Source organism: Spermophilus citellus (assembly GCF_964194105.1).
Source record: "Spermophilus citellus genome assembly, chromosome: 5".
NCBI classification, from domain to species: Eukaryota; Metazoa; Chordata; class Mammalia; order Rodentia; family Sciuridae; genus Spermophilus; species Spermophilus citellus.
Genome location: NC_138186.1, coordinates 47,747,951 through 47,768,944, shown reverse-complemented (window position 1 = coordinate 47,768,944; position 20,994 = coordinate 47,747,951). Strand labels below are relative to the sequence as shown.

General features: G+C 50.1%; 3 protein-coding genes across 8 annotated transcripts; 1 reads left to right on the top strand and 2 right to left on the bottom strand.

Annotated features, from left to right (window-relative positions):
- Positions 1-40: 40 nt before the first annotated feature.
- Positions 41-2,834, bottom strand: EGFL8 (EGF like domain multiple 8). 2 transcript variants are annotated; one of them, XM_081294193.1, is made up of 9 exons: positions 2,573-2,588; positions 1,902-2,030; positions 1,549-1,671; positions 1,340-1,449; positions 1,133-1,228; positions 855-1,025; positions 694-773; positions 459-612; positions 41-195 (listed from the first exon to the last, which is right to left on the bottom strand). In XM_081294193.1, exons 2-9 carry the CDS (start codon positions 2,000-2,002, stop codon positions 152-154), a joined length of 879 nt encoding a protein of 292 aa, XP_081150319.1. In that variant the 5' UTR covers positions 2,003-2,030; positions 2,573-2,588; the 3' UTR covers positions 41-151. The 2 variants fall into 2 exon arrangements, with proteins under 2 accessions (XP_081150319.1, XP_081150320.1); XM_081294194.1 differs by lacking the exon at positions 41-195 and adding an exon at positions 312-328 and having other exon boundaries at positions 2,573-2,834.
- Positions 2,835-3,634: 800 nt separating this feature from the next.
- On the bottom strand, positions 3,635-11,474 carry PPT2 (palmitoyl-protein thioesterase 2). Its single transcript, XM_081294179.1, has 8 exons — positions 11,218-11,474; positions 10,811-10,964; positions 10,267-10,362; positions 10,070-10,177; positions 9,400-9,483; positions 9,198-9,282; positions 4,609-4,663; positions 3,635-4,417 (listed from the first exon to the last, which is right to left on the bottom strand). The coding sequence occupies exons 1-8, from the start codon at positions 11,452-11,454 to the stop codon at positions 4,274-4,276; spliced, it is 963 nt and encodes a 320-aa protein (XP_081150305.1). The 5' UTR covers positions 11,455-11,474; the 3' UTR covers positions 3,635-4,273.
- PRRT1 (proline rich transmembrane protein 1) lies at positions 11,314-17,506 on the top strand. Of its 5 annotated transcripts, none has more exons than XM_081294140.1 (6): positions 11,314-11,416; positions 12,821-12,913; positions 14,016-14,154; positions 15,340-15,555; positions 16,158-16,343; positions 16,486-17,506. In XM_081294140.1, exons 2-6 carry the CDS (start codon positions 12,839-12,841, stop codon positions 17,163-17,165), a joined length of 1,296 nt encoding a protein of 431 aa, XP_081150266.1. In that variant the 5' UTR covers positions 11,314-11,416; positions 12,821-12,838; the 3' UTR covers positions 17,166-17,506. The 5 variants fall into 5 exon arrangements, with proteins under 5 accessions (XP_081150266.1, XP_081150267.1, XP_081150268.1 ...); XM_081294141.1 differs by having other exon boundaries at positions 15,017-15,555; positions 16,486-16,790; XM_081294142.1 differs by lacking the exon at positions 15,340-15,555.
- Positions 17,507-20,994: the final 3,488 nt, after the last annotated feature.

Here is a 20,994-nt window from a genome sequence, read left to right as displayed (position 1 = left end):
GCCTGCCTTTGCCCATTCTTCAGCTCTTCAAAGTTTCCAGGCTCATAGCTCCTCTGTGGCAGTCTTATTTGCAGCTCCCAGTTGGCCAATCCCAGAGGATTAGTGGGGTCCAGTTTCTATAAATTAGGGGATTGTGTGCTCTAGAAGTTCCTTATCGATTCAGTCCTGGGCCCAGGCTGTTGTCCTCACAGGAGCCTAGTTAATGACAAGGGGATAGTGTGACACCATGGCTGAAGTCTCTGGGGACTGCCCCAGTCTGAGGGGTCCACACTGCTTCTCTCACCCAGACTGAGGCAGGGTCCCAGATTAGGAGAAAAATGGAGATATCCTGGAAGGTAGTAAAGAGTGAACTTTGAGGAGAGATTTCTGGAATGAGGGAATTTGGAACCTGGAAGGTCTCTGGAGGAGTTCGGGCAGTTGGGATAGGGGTCTGCGTGGGGAGGGGCAAGAAGACTCACAGGTGCCCAGCCTCTCCTCCAGCAGCAGCACTTGGTCGCTGAGAGATTCGATCCTGTCACCCCGGCCCCATAGCTCAGCCACTTGTTCTGGCTGTAGCTCTTCGGGTGGCATGGGCAGCACTGCCCGTACCCAAGCTCCAGCCTGCGCGGCCCACTGCAAAGGAAGAAATACCTGAGGATGTAGGCGACTGGTTACTCCTGCCCCGAGGGCTTGGCGCTAGACGCCTTCACTCACCTGCTCCAGCCCCTCCAGGCGCCCTCGCAGTTCACGAATCTCCCGCCTTAGGGCGCGCTCGTCCTGTTCCGCTTCCCGAACTAGGACAAAGAGCGAGAACTTGACTGCTACCTTGGCCCCAGCAGCTGCCTGGCGCTCTCCTGCACTTGGCCCATACTTACCCGCCACGCTCAGAATGCTGGCACTGGTTGGGGGCTCCGGGGACCCCTCTGCGCAGGCACGCCCATCGGGGCCCAGCACCAGGCCCTGCGGGCAACCACAAGTGAAGCTGCCGGCGGTATTGAAACAACGGTGCGAACAGAGAGTGACACTGGTCCTACACTCATCCACGTCTAATTATAGGAAAGAAGAGAGTGCTGAGGTGGGGGCAGGGCCGGGCGTGGGTGGGAAGGTCACCAGTGCCCCTCCCACTCGCTGCGGGGAGGGCCAGCTGACTCACCCACGTGACAGTACTTCCCTCCCCAGCCGGGGGCGCACTCGCACTTGTCCGGCCCAATACAGACGCCTCCGTTCAAGCAAGGCTTGGCGCAAATGGCTGCATTGGGGGGAGGAGGGGGCGCTTCAGGTCCAAACCTATAGCTCAGCTCCCCAATATTCTGCCTCCCGTCGGCAGACCTCCTGCAAGGCCTGGAAGACAGGACCTCACCTTCACAGGTGAGCGCTCCTGGATGTCTCTTCTTCCAGCCCTGGCAGCATATGGCATGGGTCTGCTGCACTTCCCGTCTCACCTCCCGCCACGCCACGCGGTAGGTGGTCCTGAAACACAGCACCAGACTCAAACCTCAGATATGGATCTGGTAGAGATTCTTTGGGGGTCACTGAGAGATCCCAGAGTCCAAGCTCCCCATCCCTCACCTGTAAGTGCTGCAGATGCGCCTTCCAGCGCACAGGGTCAAGTAGGGCATGTATACCGGTTGACTGTAGGACTCATTGTAGCGTAGTGGGACCACCAGCGTCTGCTGGGAGCAGACCCCCTTACTGCATCCGTGCCAAAGGAGGAGGTGGGAGACATTGAGCGGGTCAGGTTCATCCTAGGCCGCCAGAAGAACCATCTCCCTCAAGGAGCCACTGAGATCCTGCACCCCTGAGGTGACAGCCTCTAACCCCCTTTCTGAATTTTCAACTTTGTTTTGCCTTCTAGGAAACCCCACTCCCAGCAGAAGGCTCACATGCAGACTTTACCCAGGCCCCACCCCTTCTGTTGTCACCTCTCTTTGAGGGATACACCCTTGGCTCCCTCGTCTGATATCAATAGCAGGAGGAATGAAAGTCCACCAAAGAGTGTGCACAGCTCAGCTTTGGACCCCATGATTCTCTTTGAGTCCAGACTCTGTGGGCTACAGACAAGAAGAGGTTAATGGATGACCTTCCTCTCTCCATCTGTGGATGCCTTCTAAGGGATTTAAGACATTCACGTTTACACACTAGCCATCAGGACTGTATACAATTGTGTGTACATATAACTGGTATCATCTTTAGCATATCCGGATCCATTCAGCATCATACAGGCTCCCCCCAGCACACTCCCTCCACTACCCCTCTGACACATCCTCTCCTGATACTCTGCTCAACCTGGAGGGACAAACACATGGTTAACCCTCCCCTCATGGTCCTCCTTAACATGCTCTCTTATAACTTAATCTTCATATTTTCAAAACCCCAATTATACACCCTCACACCTTACATACAAATCCAAGCTCCTGGAACCACCATACCGTAAACATATTTCTACCCTTACGCACCCACACCAAATACATTCTACACCTTTCACTCAGACAATGCCCCCCAATTCATATCCACTCTTAAGGCTCTGAGTAACCCCCCCTCCTTACTCATTGACATTCCCTCCCCATCTGCCTCCCCCTCCCTCCATTCCAACCTGGCTTCCTCTCTCTCCAGGGAGACTTCAGGCAGACCAGCCTCAGCAGCAGCAGCTCAGACTGGTGGGTGGGCCCTCTGGGCAGGGAAGGAGAGGAGGGGCTAGGCCAGACAGAGGCCTCCCATTCCTACCCCCTCCCACAAGCCTCCTCCTTAGTTCTAGCCTGATCAGCTCAGTGGGGTCAAGTCCTATAACTCTCACCCCCACTCTAGCATAGGGCTCCCTAGAAGAATTTTCCTAACCCTATGAGGGCCCCAAATTCTGGATTCCTAAATTAACAGAGACTCCTAGCTCTAATACCACCAATACCCTATGACCTTTCCCTAGCCCTACTTCAACCCAAGACAGACTGCTGGAGAATTGGGGGCAGGGAGAAGGGCAGGCTGGCAAGAAACAGCAGATCAAGTCATGAGAGAAGAGGCAAGATCAGCTGAGAAAAGAAATAAAAGTAAGTTGTCAAAAGGGCAGGGGGGCAGCCCAAGGAACTAAGGGAAAAAGTGCCCCCATCTCTTGATGACATTTGTTAGGGCTTTGGGGGGCACAGAGTTGAGTCAGCCACCACCCTCCATGCCAGAGCAGACAGGGCCCTATTGTGTCAGCCAAAATTCCTTCTTTCAAGGAAAAGGAGGCTCATTGTATAGCCCCTCACCCAGCTCTGGCCTACAAAGGTCAAAAAGGGGCACAACAAATGCCCACCCTGACCCTCAGCCTCCTCGTCTAGCCTGGGGGTGGCAGGCACATTCCACCCCTAAAACTGAGGCCCAAACCACTGGAGCCTAGGGTTCAGCCCCCTAATCCTAGGCTGGGACAGGAAGAGAATTGTCTTCAGCAGGAAAGAACCCGCAGAGAATCAGGAACCCACACAGAATGGGCATTGAGAAGACGGAAACACCAAGGGGGTCCCCACCCCAGCCCAAGCATCCGGGCACCCAGGCCCCAGGCTTTCCATTCCCACCCTCCCTGAGGAGCCTAGGTCCCCTTCACCTGGAAATAAGCCAAGCCACTCTGAGGAAATGGAACTTTATTTCCATAAATACAGGGGACATACCCATACAAGGGTAGTTAAAAGAGGGGCTGGGGCCTCAAAGAAATTAGGCTCCCAGGGATACCCCAACACTGATCCTAGGGACTGGGGGATCCCAAAACCTGAGATGGGCCTCGCAGGCCACAGATAGTCCCCAACACTGACATTTCAAGAACGGAACTGTCCCCATAGGGGAGCCTCAGAACCCCACTCATGGGTGTCCCTCTTGTGGGTAGGGAGGGCTGACAACAGGGAAGTTCAGAGGAAAAGGGAACATGGGGAGAACATAAGCTAAAAATGTCCTGAGTGGCCTAGAAGGAGACCCCTGTGGTGGGCAGGGGCTGGGTTCTCCTCCTGTACAGCCAGATACAGAGGAGCAGCAGCAGCAGCAGCAGGAGCAGCCACAAGTTAAAAACCTGGTTCTCATTTCCCAACCTCGGTCTTGGGAGAAAGGGAGAGCATGGAGCCACCCCCAAACTAGAAAACATGAGGTAGGGGGACCAGGACTTGTCATTCATGGAGGAGCAAAGGATGGGGGTTCTGGGAGCCCTGGTTGATGTGGGGGCAGTGTGAGAGCAATGAGGTGGTCATTGCCAATGCCAGAGCCTGACATCTGCTTTCCAAGGCCACCACTTGGTCTCTGGGCTGGGGAGTTCTGGAGACATCTGAGGATGTCCTCAGGAGAGCCAAGGTTCAATGCAAGTCTCATAAAGAGTGCGGTTGGAATGCCAGGCCGTGTGGACGATCCCAGCCATTGGACACCTCACTATGGCCCCCCGAGCCAAGAGAGTCTTCAACCCAAAAGAATCCCGCAGATATACCTTCCAGGTAGGCCAAAGGGTGTGGAAACATGGAAGAAAGACACAAAAAGAGACAAAATTGAGTTACTGTTGGTGTCCTAGGCCCCCTCCCCATAGGGTGAACCCTTCAGCTCAGGAATCAGTGGCAGGAAGGACACCAGAATGAGTGGGACAGTGGATGAAGAGAGGGGGAGTAATCCCAAGGGGCTCACCAGTTGTTCCTCCATCTCCAAGACTGTCTCATTGGCATCATAGAAACCAAAGAAGCTACAAAGAGATTGAGGGTGGATATCAAAAACTGGGAATAATCAAGGTGGTCTAGGGTCCTTTAGGAACCTACAGCCTGCTGGGGAGACAATCAGCAGGAAGGACACTCAAAAAACTTAATTAGATATCACATACCTCATGCAGTAATGCCCTGAGGGTACTGCATCATTTCTGTAGAATTATCACTAGAAATGTATAACCTAAATCTCATCATGAGGAAATATCCAACAAACCCAAACTGAAGGACATTCCACAAAACAACTGGTCAATACACTTCAAAACTGTCAATGTCATGGACAAAGACTGAGGAACAATTCCAGATTAAAAGAGACTAAAGAGATATGACAACTAAATGTAACCCCCAGGCCTGAGTTTGAACTTGTATTGATTTTTTTTTCCCTATAAGGACAATTAGAGCCAGGTGTGGTGGCGCATACCTGCAATCTCAGCTGCGTGGGAGGCTGAGACAGGAGGACTGCAAATTTGAGTTAAGCTTGAGCAACTTATCAAGATCCTGTCTCAAAATTTGAGGGCCAGGGGTATAATTCAGTGGTAGAGTCCTTGTTCAGCATGTGCAAAGCCCTGGAGTCAATCCACAGCACCACAAAAAGTAAAACAAAAGTAAAATTTAAAAAGGTTTGAGGATGAGGCTGGGGTGTGGCTCAGTGGTAGAGTGCTTACCTAGCACATGTGAGGCACTAGATTCAATCCTCACCACTACATAAAACTAAATAAATAAAATAAAGATATGTGTCCATCTATATATGTAAAAATAAAAATTTTTAATTTTTTTTAAAGGTCTGAGGATAGCCAGGCATGGTGGTGAATGCCTGTAATCTCAGCCACTCAGGAAGCTGAGGAAGGAGGATTGTAAATTTGAGGCCAACCTTAGTATGCCCTAAGCAACTCAGCAAGACCTTGTCTCTAAATAAAATATAAAAGGGCTGGGAATATGGTTCAGTGGTTAAGCACCTCTGAGTTCAATCCCCAATAACCACCCCCCTCCCCCCAAAAAAATTACATTACTGTCTCTATTAATTTTCCACTTTTGAAAACTACTGTGGTTACATAAAAGAACATCCTGCTTATAGGAAATACAGCCTGACACACTAAAATATACAGATGTAAAGAGACATCATGTCGAAAGAATACTCTCAAAGGGTTCACACAAAAAATTGATATATATGTAAATGTTGAATATATTTAAATATTAACATATATGCATAAATATACATATATTTAAGGGGACAGAGAAATATGTTAATGTAAACATGGTAAAATGTTAACATTTGGGAAATTTAGGTGAAGAGTATACAAGCAAGGTGCAATGGCACAGGCCTGTAATTCCAGTGACTAAAGAAATTAAGGTAGGAGGATCACAAGTCTGAGGCTAGCCTCAGCAATTTAGAAAGACCCTGTCTCAAAAGAATTAAAAAAAAAATGCTTTGTACTAACTTGGCTTCCTTCCTTCCATGCTGGGAATTAAACTTGGGGCCTTCCACATGCTAAGCAACCACTCTACCACTGAGCTACATCCTGCCCACCCTTTTCCTTTTTCTTTTCTTCTTTTTTTAAATTTTGAGATAGGTCTCAATAAGTTGCCCAGATTGGCCTCAAACTTGCAATCCTCCTGACTTAATGTCCTTGGTATGTTGGATACCATGCCATTACCATGCCTGGCTTTATTTTTCTTAGGTGTAAAATTATTTCAAAATAAAATTTCTTTTAAAATAGTTTTTTTTGTGTGTGATTCTCAGGATTAATTACACATTTTTAAATTAAAGAGTATTTAACTGTCATGGGCACTGAGTGGAACCTCACTGTGAATAACTTCACAAATGCTAATGATGTTAAGTTCGGTGGACTGTGGGATCAGAGAAGAGACCATTACTTTAGTTTTTACAGCATCAACAAAACTTCCCTGTGGTGCTCCTGGACGGGTATCCAGATAAAGGAAACAGCCACAGAGACACAGCTGGGCACATGGGAAAGCTGGGCTGGAGGTCTGGGGGTCTGGCGTTATATTGTAGAAGGTGTAAGAAAGTGGTAGGGACACACACACAGGCCTGAATTTGAACCCCAGTTCTGCCACACTCTCCCCATGTGTATGTCTCAGTATGTTACTTGTCCTCATTGTCCTATAAAGAATACCTCCTTTATCAAGAGGAAGTAAAACATTGTGATTAAAAGTCAGATAGCCTGGGCTGGGGCTGGGGCTCAGTGGTATTGCACTTGCCTGGCATGTGTGAAGCACTGGGTTCGATTCTCAGCACCACGAAAAATATATAAAGGACTATCAACAATTAAACAAAAAAAATTAAAAAAAAAAAAAGTCAGATAGCCTGACCTCACCACTTACTAACACTATAAATGTAGGCAAGTTATTTAATCTCTTTGCCCTGTGTTTCCTTAAATGTCAAAAGAAGATAATAATAGGATTTTTTCTTTCAAAGTACTGGGAATTGAACCCAGGGGCACTTCACCACTGAGCTTCATTCTCAGCCCATTTTTATTTTTTATTTTGAGACAGGGTCTTGCTAAGTTACTGAAGCTGGTCTCAAACTAGCACTCCTTCTGCCTCAGTCTCTCAAGTAGCTCAGATTACAGGTATGCACCACCACACCTGTTTGTTTATTTATGTGTGTGGTACTGGAGATTGAACCCAGAGGCCTTCTATCACTGAGGCATACCCCCAGCCCTTTTTATTTATTTATTTATTTTTTTAAGAGAGAGAGAATTTTAATATTATTTTTTAGTTTTCGGCGGACACAACATCTTTGTTTGTTTGTGGTGCTGAGGATCGAACCCTGGCTGCACGCATGACAGGCGAGCGCGCTACCGCTTGAGCCACATCCCCAGCCCCTCAGCCCTTTTTATTTTGAGACTAAATTGTCAAGGTTGGCTTCAAACTTGTGATCCTCCTACCTTAGCCTCCTGAGTCACTGGGATTACAGGTTTGTACTGCCTGGACTAAAATGGTAATTTTTACTACCTATTTTTTTTTTCTGGTGCTTGTGATCAAACCCAGGTCCTGACACATGGTAGACAAGTGCTGTATCCCTGAACTGTATCCCCAACCTATTGTTATCTATATTTTATCACATACAAAAAAAGAAAAAGAGAATAAAGAAGTAAGGCCTTACTTTAACCTGCAAAAACTCAACACAACTGGTCCTCACTACATCTTTTTCTTCCTCTCATGAGCTCTTCGTGCTCTTCCTATATCAGCCTCATTACTCACACCTGCCCCAGGCCCTCTGCAGGTGCTGCTTGGGTCTTCTTCCTCCTCTGTTATACAACTCCCTCTCTCACTTCCTTCTGCCTCTGCTCAAGTTGCAGCTCTTCCATTATGCCTTCTTTGAGCATTAAAACAGGCCCTAAGCATCCTCTGATGCCTCCCCTGCCTTCCTTTATTGTCACCTGACATATATATTTACATTTATTATCTAAATAAGTCTAGTCTAATTTACTTCCTCTACCCACTAGAATGTAAGCTACATAATAGCAGTGATTTCTTTTTTATTTACTGCTGCATTCCCAGAACCCAGAATAGCAGCTGGGCACATAGAATTCAATAAATATTTGTTAAGTAAGGTAACTCAGGTGACATTTCAGATCACTCATGATGACCTACAACAGAGACAATCACATAGTGCCATAGAGAGATGAGGCTGGAGGTGTTACAATAGTCTTGGTAAATAAAGTGCTGGTAGAAAATAATAAAATGGCACAGAACCACAAACATACATTGTACCAATGTTAACTTCCTGGTTGGTTGGTTGGTTGGTTTGAGATGGGGTCTCGCTGTGTGCCCAGACTGGTCTCATACTCCTGGGCTCAGCTGATCCTCCTGCCTCAGCTTCCCGAGTGCTGGAACTACAGGCACGTACCACCATGCCCAGCTTATTTCCTGGTTTTGATATTGTGCTTTAGTTTACCTAAGATATAACCATTGGGAAACTAGGTCAAGTGTACATAGGACCTCTCTATACCATCTTTGGGACTTGCTGTGAATCCATAATTATTTCAAAATTAAAAGTTTTTTTTACAAGAACTGGGGGTGGCTGGGGTTGTGGCTTAGCGGTAGAGCGCTTGCCTATCATGTATGAGGTGCTGGATTTGATCTTCAGCACCACATAAAAATAAATAAATAAATAAAGGTACTGTGTCCAATTGTGCCCAACTACAACTAAAAAAATAAAATAAATAAAAAATAAACTGGGGGTATAGCTCAGTGGTAGAGCACTTGCTTAGCAAGGGAAAAGGTCCGGGTTCAATCCTCACCACTGGGGGGAAAAAATCTACAAAAGGAGGTGAGTGGTAGAGGAAGTAAATTCAGCAAGACTTAGTGACTGACTAGACATAGGGGTTAGAATAGGACTCCCAGGTTTTACATTTGGGTAACAGAATGATTGGTATAGGGGGTGGCACTAACTGAACAGTGAGAAGAAAAGCCAGTTCTAGGCAGGAGATAGAGATTGGTGAAGATTGGATGTGTCTTTAGCCAATGTTCAGCTCACACATTCCTTATTACCTGGACTGCCAGGGAGTAATGACACCATCATCAGGACCCCCAATGAGCACCAGGCGACCCACACGAAGAAAGTTTTTCCTCCATGCTGCAGGGTGGGAAGAAGAGAGAATGAGTTAGCCACAACCTGAGTCAGGCCAGGTTGGATAGAGGGATATAGGGGATCAAAGAAGCTAAAGAGATGGGTAGGAACATGGGATCTTACCAGTGGCGTTGGGATGGTCTCTTTCTCCATTGATCAAGGCCAAGAAGCTGCTGGCATTGAGGTACAAGTCATCATGGTGAGGGTCTGGGAGTAAACAACAGTTAGGAAGACAGAGAAGCAAAGAAGGGAGACAAGACCAAAGACTGGAAAACCAGTCAGGTGACTGCATTCATATTCAAGGTGGATAGCAATATAATAATTGTATACACAATAGAAAGCACTTATATCTAGCCACTACTATGAACCAGGTACTGTTCAACATACATCACAGAAAAGTCTGGCTGATCTTTGTATCTTGTACTCTCTGAGGCAAGGTGACACACATGAAATATTTTGGTGGTGGTCTCCCCCCCGCCCCCCAGTTCTGGGGATTTAACCCCAGGGCACTCTATCACTGAGCTACATCCTCATCCCATTTATTTTTTATTTTGAGACAGGGTCATGCTAGTTTTCCAGGTTGGCCTCAAATTTTGCAGTCCTCCTACTTCACTCTTGCAAGTTGCTGGGATTATAGGTATGTGCTGCCACATACCCAGCCACATCAAACATTTTTGAATAGTGCCTCTTCAGATAATAAGTGCTCAGTGAACAGAAGTTACCACTATTTTTGTCATTGCTATTGGTTATGGTAATAACCATACTGGTATCCCTATTCAGTATCCCCACTCACCATGCCAGTAGTTGCAAATGGAGAATTCCTGACCCCAAGGGCTATAGCAGATCCGGTAGAGGTTAGACCGCATGGAGGTGGGAAATAGCCACTTCAAATAGTCTGTGTCTGGCAAAAGAATGGCAGTGCCAAGTGACCACAAACCTCTGTGCCTCCAAAACTTGGGGCCTTCTACGCAGCCCACAGTGCCCACTCACCTCCATACTGTCCCATCTGTGGAGATGAGAGTGAGATGAAAGAATCCACATTGTGGTCATCCATGACAGAGAGCAGTGCCCGGCACACCAGACCCCCTATAGGCAGAACACCAATATTGGGCAGGAAATGAAGGATAACAAGGTCAACAGCTCTTGTCTTTTGCCCCACACCCCACCATCACCACCATACTGAACATAAAGGAGATTGAGACTCAGAGAACAGACACACCCTGGGCCAAAAGGTCATGTGTCATGTAAGTGACAGAATTATAATCAAGGCTTCCCGACTCTTAACTCCAGGATACTTTCAACTGCCCCTTATTAATCATGAAATCCAAGAATCAAGGGTAATGGACAAAGTAAGGGCAGCAGTGCAGGGAGCCTCCCTCCCATCCAGGACACAGAGAGAGAAGACCCAGGTGCTGAGTTAAGTCAGAAAAGAAGGGCTCAGGCTAGGGCAATGTGGTTCAGCAATGTAGTGCTGAGGACACTAAGAAGTATCCCTCAGACACTGATCAGGAGTTGGGAATGGGTAATTGCCTACCCTGGGAGTAGCAGATGAGATGTACCCCTTCAGGAGCCTTTGCCATGATGGGAACCACAGCTTCTCGGAACCCTTGTACCTGTTCCCACAAAGGCCGTAAACTCTCTCTGCCATCGAAGAGATCGAGCACTGTCACCACAGTCCCAGGATGTGTCTGTGGGAAGGGACAATACAACCACTGGGGATGGACTATGAAGCCCCCACATACCTATCCCTGGCCACATCCACATGTCTATTGTGCTTGCTAGAACCAGGGATTCCCGTCCCCCAATTATCCCCATGCCAGGATGGCAGGACCTGGCAGGCAGGAGACGTGGGGGTGGGGGGGTGGCTTTCAGCTACCCACTTCCTCCCCAGTCAAGGCAAACTCCGCCACAATGTCCTCCACTGGGTGTCCCCGGACAGACCTCATTGATGTATTCCAGCAGGTGGCGGAAGCTGTATGAGCTGTCAAAGAGCCCGTGCACCACGATGACCGGCTTGTAGGAAGCGCTGTGGGACGCGGGGACTGCAGGCAGCAGCAGCTGCAGGAATGGCAACAGGAGCAGGACCCACACCGAGGGGAACCTTTGCCCCCAGAGTCCCAGCATGCTCCCGCCTAAGAAGGTAGAATGAGGGCCCATGAGGTAGATGACAACACCCATTACCTTCGGAACAGATGCCCAGCCATCAAGCCTCCCCCTCCTGCTCCCACACCAGGTCCTTTAGCCTACTTTGAACTTACTCCAGTTCTCCCCCGACAAACATATACCCCCACCGCGTAGACGCACCAACGCTCACCAGAAGTCCCGCCCCCAACTCCGCGCTCAGGGACTTGGTCCCTAGGCCCAAGATCTTCTTTATGCAACCCCACCACCAGGCACAACCCGGCGTTCCACAGGACCCTGAACAGCAGCGTAGGCCCCCTGAAGAATGCAAACTCCCACCTGGCCTGGTCTGTAGGTCTCACTCAGCCAGATGTTTACTTCTCCCTAGTCTGGAACCCAAGGGGGAGGGAAAGCGTGAGAGAAGAAAGCGCCAGGGGGATGACGGGTGGGAGGGGGGAGGGCTGCTCGGGGTCGCGCAAAGCCGTCACGTCCGGGCTTTCCCTGGCAACCGTGCGAGCGTCCCCTGCAACAGAGGCAGGGGACCGGAGAGGCAATGGAACGTTCCAATGCACTCTGGAAGGTGGGGAGGAAATAGGCGGAGCAACCCATTTAGACCAGTGGGGAGAAGCACCAGCAGCAAATGTATCCTGGGAATCGAAAGAAGGCCACTCCAGGCCCGGCTGCTCCCAGCGACCCAAGGGTTCGACTTCCCCTGCCTTGATTCGCTCGGCTTCCCAATCCACGCGTTTGGCTTCGCAGCCGAACACGGAGTTCTAGGTCCCCATGGGGCGGTGGGGGACGGACTGGGAAAAAGTATTTTGCGGTACGCTGGGTGAGTGGCCAGATGGAGTGACCGGCTGATGGCAGCCGATGCGCGCCCCTAGACGCCCGCCCGCCCCCGCCGTCCCAGGTCAGCGTCTTACAATTCTTCATCCTGAAGTGCTTGTAGTACCCTTGTCTCCAGAGACGCGGAGAGTCCTCAAGGCCCCTCGAGCTAAGTGCAGCCTGGCCCAGTTTCTCCCGCCCTACTCTATCTACTTCCCTCCCAAGGAACAACCCACCCTTAAGGGGCGGAGGGCCCTGGGGCTGCGCTGACTCACGCCTGGAAGATGCTGCTGCCTGGTTGTTGAACTTGAGCGACCCCACAATCCGGCCCTCCGAACTCTGTAGGCAGTTCCCGATGCAGACCCTACCACCCAATCCAGACTTCCGAGCTCCAGGCGCCTGCACCTCTCAACCTACTAGTGACCCCCAACCCGATGCCCTAAAGCCTGGGTTAGGGCCCTTATTTGTTTGAGCGTTTACTTAATTAAAGCGTTGCCCCTTGAGAAAAGGTTCGTCAGCTGTCTGAACTTCTCCCTATTTCACAAGGTCTCTACTGGGTCTAAATTTGTTTCTCCCAATAAAACCAATGTACGCTCAGAAGTGTGTAGAGTGAAGGATGAGGTGGGAGAAAGGTATTCGGGAGCAAGGCATTAGGGGCTCCCGCAAACACCTGAAAAACCAGAAGTACCAGGTAAGGCTATGATCTAAATCTGGGGCATGGGACTGGGGCGAGGCCTTCTTTACTGATCTCCTCTTGGACAAGGACAGGGAGGTACACAGCCCGAAAATGACTGCCTCAGATGGAGGCTGGGAATTTAATTAATCTTAAGTGTGGGGGGGGGACACAATGATTTTTCTGGCCATGTTTCTGCAACAAGCCCAACTGGTGTAAATCTCCATAGATTGCCTTTCGTCATCCCTCCTCCCTACCCACTCGCTTCCAAGATGCAAAGAGCAAATAAAAAGAGCAATAATCGCTATGCTTTAGGTCGACCCTGGAGGTGGAGTTTCCTCCTGGCGGGTGTGTATGGGGGGGGGGGTCTAGCTGAACGCTAACTTGCCTTAGAACTCCAAACACACCACCAACAAGCATACATTTCCAAACCGACCTGCCAGAAATGAGCAGTTAAGTCACCCCTTCCTGCTCCCAAACCATTTCAGCTCCTTAACCCTGGAAGAAGGTAGCTATGCATCCCCCTACTCCCATCTCTCTTCCTCCAGCCAGAGGAGCTATCCTCAAATAATAGACCTGAGCCTCCCACTTTACTGCCGGGATCTCAGGTTCAGACTGTGTACCCTGGGAACTCTTCAGACCATCTCACGTCTCAGCTTTGCACAATTCTCTCTCACACAAGATTATCTCTCCTAAAGAGAAACTAGGGCCAAGGATGTGGGAAAAGATGCTGGCACCTTGCAGGGAGCTGAGGGAAACTAAGAAGACCTGCCTGGGTGAACCAGATGTAAAGGGAACTTGGCACACTGAATCCAATGAGCACCTGCTGGCTTCCTCCCACAATATAATCACTACAGCGAGCCTTGGAGGGGGAGACTCTAGAGAGTTCTTTCTCCCTCCTTCCTTCCCTAAGTCCCACCCTCCTTGCCTGGTCTTGCCTCCTGTTTCCATGACAACTCCAAGGGAGCCTAAATTGGGGGCTTGAATGCCAGGGTGAGAGGAGGAGAGAGGTGGTCCAAGAACAGAGACGAGTTGGGGGATGTCTGAGGCTCTTCCCCCTCCCTTGCCTCGGTCCCTTTAAGCCCCCCCCCCTCCGCGTTCCCTCCGCCCCACGCCACAGTCTTCATCTCTCCATCTCTGTGCTGCTGCCGCTGGCTGCGCCATCCCGGACCCAGACTCCAGCGCCAGACAGGGGCCACTGACTCCAGGGCAGGGACGCTGTCCCAGCCACACTGCAATCATGACATCGGAAAAGTCAGGTAAAAAATAAACAACAATAACAACCCCCTCCCTCCATCTTCTCCTCATCCTCCCCCTCCCTTGCCTTAACCCCCTTCCTTAGCCCTCCCTAGTGAGTGTTTCGGTTCCATTCCCCTTCTCTCCAGCTCTCTACACCCCCACCCCCTCCTCTATCTCCCACCCTTCTCTTCCTTTCCTCCTTCCAGTCTCAGCCTCTGCCTCTTGCCAACAACATGGGTAGGAGGGCAGGTTGAGAGGAGGTTAAGGGAGGTAAAGAGAAGCTTAGCATCAGCCAGGTACTGCAGGGATAGCATCACTTGAAGTGACAGATGGAAAGTCAGTGGCTCACTGGCATAGATACATCCAGTTGGGAAATATGGAGACATGATCAAATTGGGGTTGTCAAGGGAGTCAAATTCAAAAGACTCTTCTTTATGGGCACTAAAAAATGGCCCTGAGGTTCCCAGAGATGCCAGGGCAGAGTGGAACATGTCATCCCACATGTGTGTATACAACTACTGAAGTAAGCACATGTGAACACAGTAATGCATGTTTACACATGTGCACACATAGGACTAGCTCAGGTAGGCCTGTCCAAAGGCAGCCATAGCTTAAAAGTAAGATTGTGTCTGTGGGTGAAAGCTGAGTGCGTATTGCTTAAAAAGAAGAGGAGGAGGGGACAGTTGTGACCTCAAAACTAGATTGAAGGGGGGGAGGCAGATGGCCTAGATACAACCCCTCTCCTGACCCCCAAATGAGAGATGACTTCTTATCACCTCCCTCCTCCTCTCCCATTACCTATCTCCATCTCTGACTGTCTCCTTCTGATCTTATTGCTGTCTTCTCTCTCCACTTACCCTTTCCTTGGCTTACTGCCCCTAGGCCTCCCGGACTCAGTTCCACACACTTCTCCACCTCCATACAATGCCCCCCAGCCCCCTGCCGAACCTCCGGCCCCGCCCCCACAGGCAGCTCCCTCCTCGCACCATCACCATCACCACCACTACCACCAGTCTGGCACCGCCACCCTCCCGCGCTTAGGCGCAGGCGGCCTGGCCTCTTCCTCGGCCACAGCTCAACGAGGTCCCTCCTCCTCAGCCACACTACCCCGGCCCCCCCATCACGCCCCGCCTGGTCCGGCCGCCGGGGCTCCCCCACCCGGCTGCGCTACCTTGCCCCGCATGCCACCCGACCCTTACCTGCAGGAGACTCGCTTCGAGGGCCCACTTCCCCCGCCGCCGCCCGCCGCCGCTGCCCCACCCCCGCCGGCGCCTGCACCGACTGCTCAGGCTCCTGGCTTCGTGGTGCCCACGCACGCGGGGGCGGTGGGCACTTTGCCGCTGGGGGGCTACGTAGCGCCCGGCTACCCACTGCAGCTGCAGCCCTGTACTGCTTACGTGCCGGTCTATCCGGTGGGCACGGTGAGTGAGGGAGCTGACTGGGGCCTGGGAAGAGGGGGGCACAGTGGAACAGCACTTGAAATTGGGGGCACACCGGGAACCGAGGTAATAGAGAAATAGAACCAGAAAACCAGGTTGTGTTCTGGGGACACGTCCCAGAGAGAGAGAAGGGGCTAAGAAAAGGCTTGGAGGTGAAGGACCTGGGGGTCCTTTGGGGTCAGAGGTCGGGACCTGAGAGGGGGAACCTAGAGATCAAAAGGAAGTTTGAAAGAAGGAAACCCTCTGGAGGGAGGGAAAGAAATGGAACCTGGAAACCAAGGGGCATGAGGGAGGGGAGGCCAGGGAGGTGTCTGGAGGGAAGGAACAGGTCCCAAGTGAGGCCAGGACAGTGCCTATGGTCCGTAGCTAGTGGAAGAATGCGGAGATATCCAAAATGATGCAATGAATGGAGGAGAGGAACCTAGGCGAAATTTATGGGTGTCCTACAAGGGCAGTGGTTAATCAGTTTCTTTGAGAAGCAACGGATAAGAATTGTGCTACTAAAACCAACTTGCCAGAGGCGGGACGCTGGTGGGTTGTAACAAGGTCGGAGCAACATCCCTCCCCCAATTTTCCTTTTGCAGCCTTATGCAGGCGGGACCCCAGGGGGAACTGGAGTGACCTCCACTCTCCCCCCGCCGCCCCAAGGCCCAGGGCTGGCCCTGCTGGAGCCGAGGCGCCCGCCACACGACTATATGCCCATTGCAGTGCTGACCACCATCTGCTGCTTCTGGCCTACGGGCATCATCGCCATCTTCAAGGCAGTGCAGGTGTGGGGAGCCGGGGTTAGGTTTACGCCGTTATTCTTAGTACTGGGAATGTTGGGCCTTAAGGGGACCATCTTAAAGGAAGGCTGGGGCATGCTAGAGAACAGCGGCACTCTGACCGCGGTCCTCCACCCCTCCCCCGCAGGTGCGCACGGCCTTGGCCCGCGGAGACATGGTGTCTGCGGAGATCGCTTCACGCGAGGCTCGGAACTTCTCCTTCATCTCCCTGGCGGTGGGCATCGCAGCCATGGTGCTCTGTACTATCCTCACCGTAGTCATCATCATTGCCGCACAGCACCACGAAAACTACTGGGATCCCTAAAAACTCCCTCTGCCCAGTCCCACTCTGCGCCCCTCAACCTCCCAGACTCGTTCTGCAGTCAAGCTGCGGACCCAATAGGCGTCCCGCACACCCGCCTCTGGGGCAGCCGGACTTCCAAACATCCTAAACTCCGCCTCCACGGAATCTCTGGCCTTGCGAGCACGCTCCTCAGGAACCCCTACAAAACCCACAACCCCAGGGACGCTGCTTCCCGGGATCCCTGCTACAAGTCGGGCTCCAATACCCCATCCCAACAAAGTGCAGCGCCCCCAGCCGCGCTCCCTGTGCTCCCCAGCCTGGAATCTTTTCTCCAAAGTCCCACCTCCTTTATAGGCTCCACCCCAGCTCTGACAAAACCCCGCCTTCAGGTCGGCAGGCTCCGCCTTCTTTTCCGTCTCTACGGGGCGATTCAGTCAGGTGATTGGGTTTGTGGCTTTAGGCCTAGCCCACTGACAAACAGATTCTTCCCCTTTTTCTGGCCAGAGGGCTGCGACCCGGGATAGCCACGCCCCCACGCTCTCTCCCAATTTTTGCCAGTACAGTTTCGTTCTCCTCCACTTGATACTCTTCATATTTTCCCCCAAATTCCAGAACTCTCCTTTAGTGATTTTTGGAATGTAATTTGGGAGATTTCTGGTTTAGGACCCTTCACCCAGAAGAAAAGCACCCATTCTCTGTAAATACTCCATTCCACTCATCTTATTCCTGGGCAGCCGGGCTGAAGGGAATCCCAGGATAAGAACCTCCCAATCCTGGGAGGACTCCGGCCCCCCTCCCTGTTCCCGTTGGCGGTCCTTGCCTTGTTCTGATCTGTGTGTGCGTGTGTGTGAACTGAAAGACGATATTAAAGAGACTTACTGGATTTATCACCCGCAATTCCAAAGACTCTGGCACCACGAAGATTTTGCCCTTTTGGTTTCCCTCTTCTCGTCTCTCTATCTCTTTGGGGCGAGGGGGGGGGGCGGACTGACAAAGACAAGTGAGAGGAGACAGACATATATGTGGAACAGGGAATAGGTCCTTGGGATGCCATTCTCTTCTCAATGGGTCTTGCTTTCCCCAAGGCCCCGTTTCCACTCCTTACTAGGCTGGGTTTAGGGCTTCCGAGAGGAAAGATTTACAAGGAGACGCAGAGATCTAGCCTCAGAACTCCAAGAAGGCAGGAGTAAGGAAGGTGGCAGACCATGGTGAGGAAGTTAGTTGAGGATAGGGTAGGTAACAGGGGCAAGGAGGAGATGTTACCTGCCCATAATTGTTCCTGTGTGCTGGAGTGTGGCAAACAACTTGGATTAGAGCCCCACCTGAGGGGACAGGGGAAAGAAAGAATGCAGAGAGCTTTGGAAGCCCCAGAGAGGAGGTCAATAGTCTGGAGGAGAATTACCTTCTGCTTTCCTGAAGTTAACCAGGAGGCCTCTGTGTTGGGATGCAGGGGAGACAGGAGTACTACAAGGAATGGGTTTGGTGTCTTTCATTGTACATCTGAGGACGGGTCCTACCCTAAGTCTGCATCCATGAAACATGCAGACACCATACAACATGCTGGTGAGACACCTGTCTCAACAGCAGGTGCAGCCCTGACTTCATGGAACTTACAATCTGTAAGGAAAGCCATGCACTGAGATCAGAGACATGGAAGGAGGAGGAGGTTGGGCATGGATATCATGAGTTCTCCTTGGGATAGTTCAGGTTTAATGTGTCTTCCTTTTTTGTATTTTGTTGTTGTTGTTGTTTTGTTTTTTTCCCCTGGTACTGGGAATCGAATCAGGGCTCCTCTGAGCTACATCCTGAAACTATTTTAAAATCTTATTTGAGACAGGATCTAAGTTGCCCAGACTGCCCTTAAACTTGTGATCTTCCTGCCTTAGCCTTCCAAGTTGCTGTGGACCATCATGTCTGTGTTAATGCGCCTTCCTTACCAAACTTCCTCAAAAAGGAGTCCATGTTTTCAATTTCCATTTCTTCATCCTCTAATCTTCTGTTTTTCTTGAACAGAGGAGTATTGCTATCAGAGATGTGTCTGTGTCATCTTTATTTCATACTATGTCTTGACTCCTCAAAATATTCTTTCACTCCCTGATCTACCAAAACTTCTCTCTCACATGGCATCCAAAGACCAGAGTTTACCTGGACCAAAATCAATGGCATTTTCACAGAATCTGCCTCTCTGTACCCTCTCATACCTCTTTTCCTCCTATTCTTCTGCCGCCGCTGCTGCTGCTGCTGCTGCTTCTTCTGCTTCTGCTTCTTCTTCTTCTTCTTCTTCTTCTTCTTCTTCTTCTTCTTCTTCTTCCTTCTCCTTCTCCTTCTCCTTCTCCTTCTCCTTCTCCTTCTCCTTCTCCTTCTCCTTCTCCTTCTCCTTCTCCTTCTCCTTCTCCTTCTCCTTCTCCTTCTCCTTCTCCTTCTTCTTCTTCTTCTTCTTCTTCTTCTTCTTCTTCTTCTTTTCTTATTGGACCACAGGTGCTTCATGCTGAGTAACATCTTCAGCCTTTCTTATTTTTTATTTTTCAGACTTGGTCTCACTGAGTTTGTTGGGGTCTCCCTAAATTGCTGAGGCTGGCCTCAAATTTATGATCCTCCTGCCTCAGCCTCCTGAGCCACTGGAATTACAGGTGTGCTCCATTGCACCCAGCTGGCCTTAAATTTAATGATACTCCTGCCTTAGCCTCCCAAGTAACCTGGATTACAGGCATGTATCACAGTGCCCAGGTTTCTTCTTGCTTTTTCTCCTCCGTTACCTAAGTGACCATGTGGATTTTTTTCTTCTCTGGGACTTTCCCTTAAAAGTTCATCCCGGGCTGGGCTCAAGCGGTAGCGCACTTGCCTGGCATGTGTGCGGCCCAGGTTCGATCCTCAGCACCACATACAAAGATGTTGTGTCCGCCGAAAACTAAAAGTAAATAAAAAAAAAAAAAGTTCATCCCATCAATATTGTTTGTGTGTGTTTGTTTTGGTGCTGAGGATTGAACCCAGGGCTTTAAGCTAAACACATGCTATTCCCCCAAGCTCCTCACCCCAGAGATTCCAATTCTAGCCATCATCTCAAACCAAATGCTGCTCCAACCTGTCCTGTACAAACAGACATTCCTCCAGTGTCTGAGGAACATAGTCACATGGACCATGCTGCTGGTTATCTAAACTCAACATGTTCCAAACCAAGTTGATGAAATGCCACCAAAACCCCCATCTCCTTTAATAGCATCATCTTGTCAGTCACCCTTCCTTGCCTGAAAACTTGCTGCCTTCATCATTCTCCTGCCTTACTTTTGGTGTGTTGTCAAGTTGAGTAAATTCTACAGCCACAATATATTTTGAATCCACTTTTCCCCAGTCCTTGCCAAAAACATTACCTCATCTAGGATCATCTCAACAGCTCCCCAGCATCTCTTCCTACTTCCTACGTGTCTCTCTACTTCAAGTCTCTCTCAACTCTGCTATTAGATATAACTGCATTGCTCAACAGTCTTTTGAAAAGCTAGCACAGTGGCATATGCCTGTAGTCTCAGCTACTCAGGAGGCAGGAGGATGTCTTGAACCTGGGAGTTTGAAACCAGCCTGGGCAACATAGCAAGATCTCACCTCAAAAAAGTGGGGGAAGGGAGAGGGTGTAATTCAGTGGCAGAGTACTTACCTTGGGTGCCCAAGGCCCAGCAGTTCAAAATAATAATCACAGTCATAATTATATGTCCTGCATGATTGTGGATTGTTTATTCAATTATTTATAAATTTTCAGTCTAGCCTTCAATTACTTCCATACTTAAAATCATTGAGCTTTCTCTGTTCAACCTCATTTGCAACCAAAATGAATTATTCATCATTCCCACCCCCAGGTCTTTACCCAGCTGTACTCAAATCTTAGACCTCCTCCTCCAATCTCTATTATAAAACAAACTGCAGCTTGCCATGAGTTTCAGACCACTTCTAGACTTTTTCTTATCATGTTCTTCCCCTTTCACATCTGCCTCTCTACTTGGGGTCAAGATTTTCCTGCCCTTCAAGGCCCAGATCAATTTACCACCCCATCCCACCCCACCCCACCAGCAAAAAGGTCTCAGTCCTCTGGGCTGGATTAAAGCAGTGGGTCGGTCTCTCTCTCTCTCTCTCTCTCTCTCTCTCTCTCTCTCTCTCTCTCTCTCTTTCCTTCCCAGGGGTAATTAACCACTGAGCCACATCCCCAGGCCTTTTAAATATTTTATTTAGACCCAGTGTCTCACTAAATTGCTGAGGCTGGCTTTGAACTCAGAATCCTCCCGCCTCAGCCTCCAGAGCTGCTGGGATTACAAGTGTGCACCACCCCACTCCTGTCTTAAAGAAGTGGATTTCTAAACAGAGCCC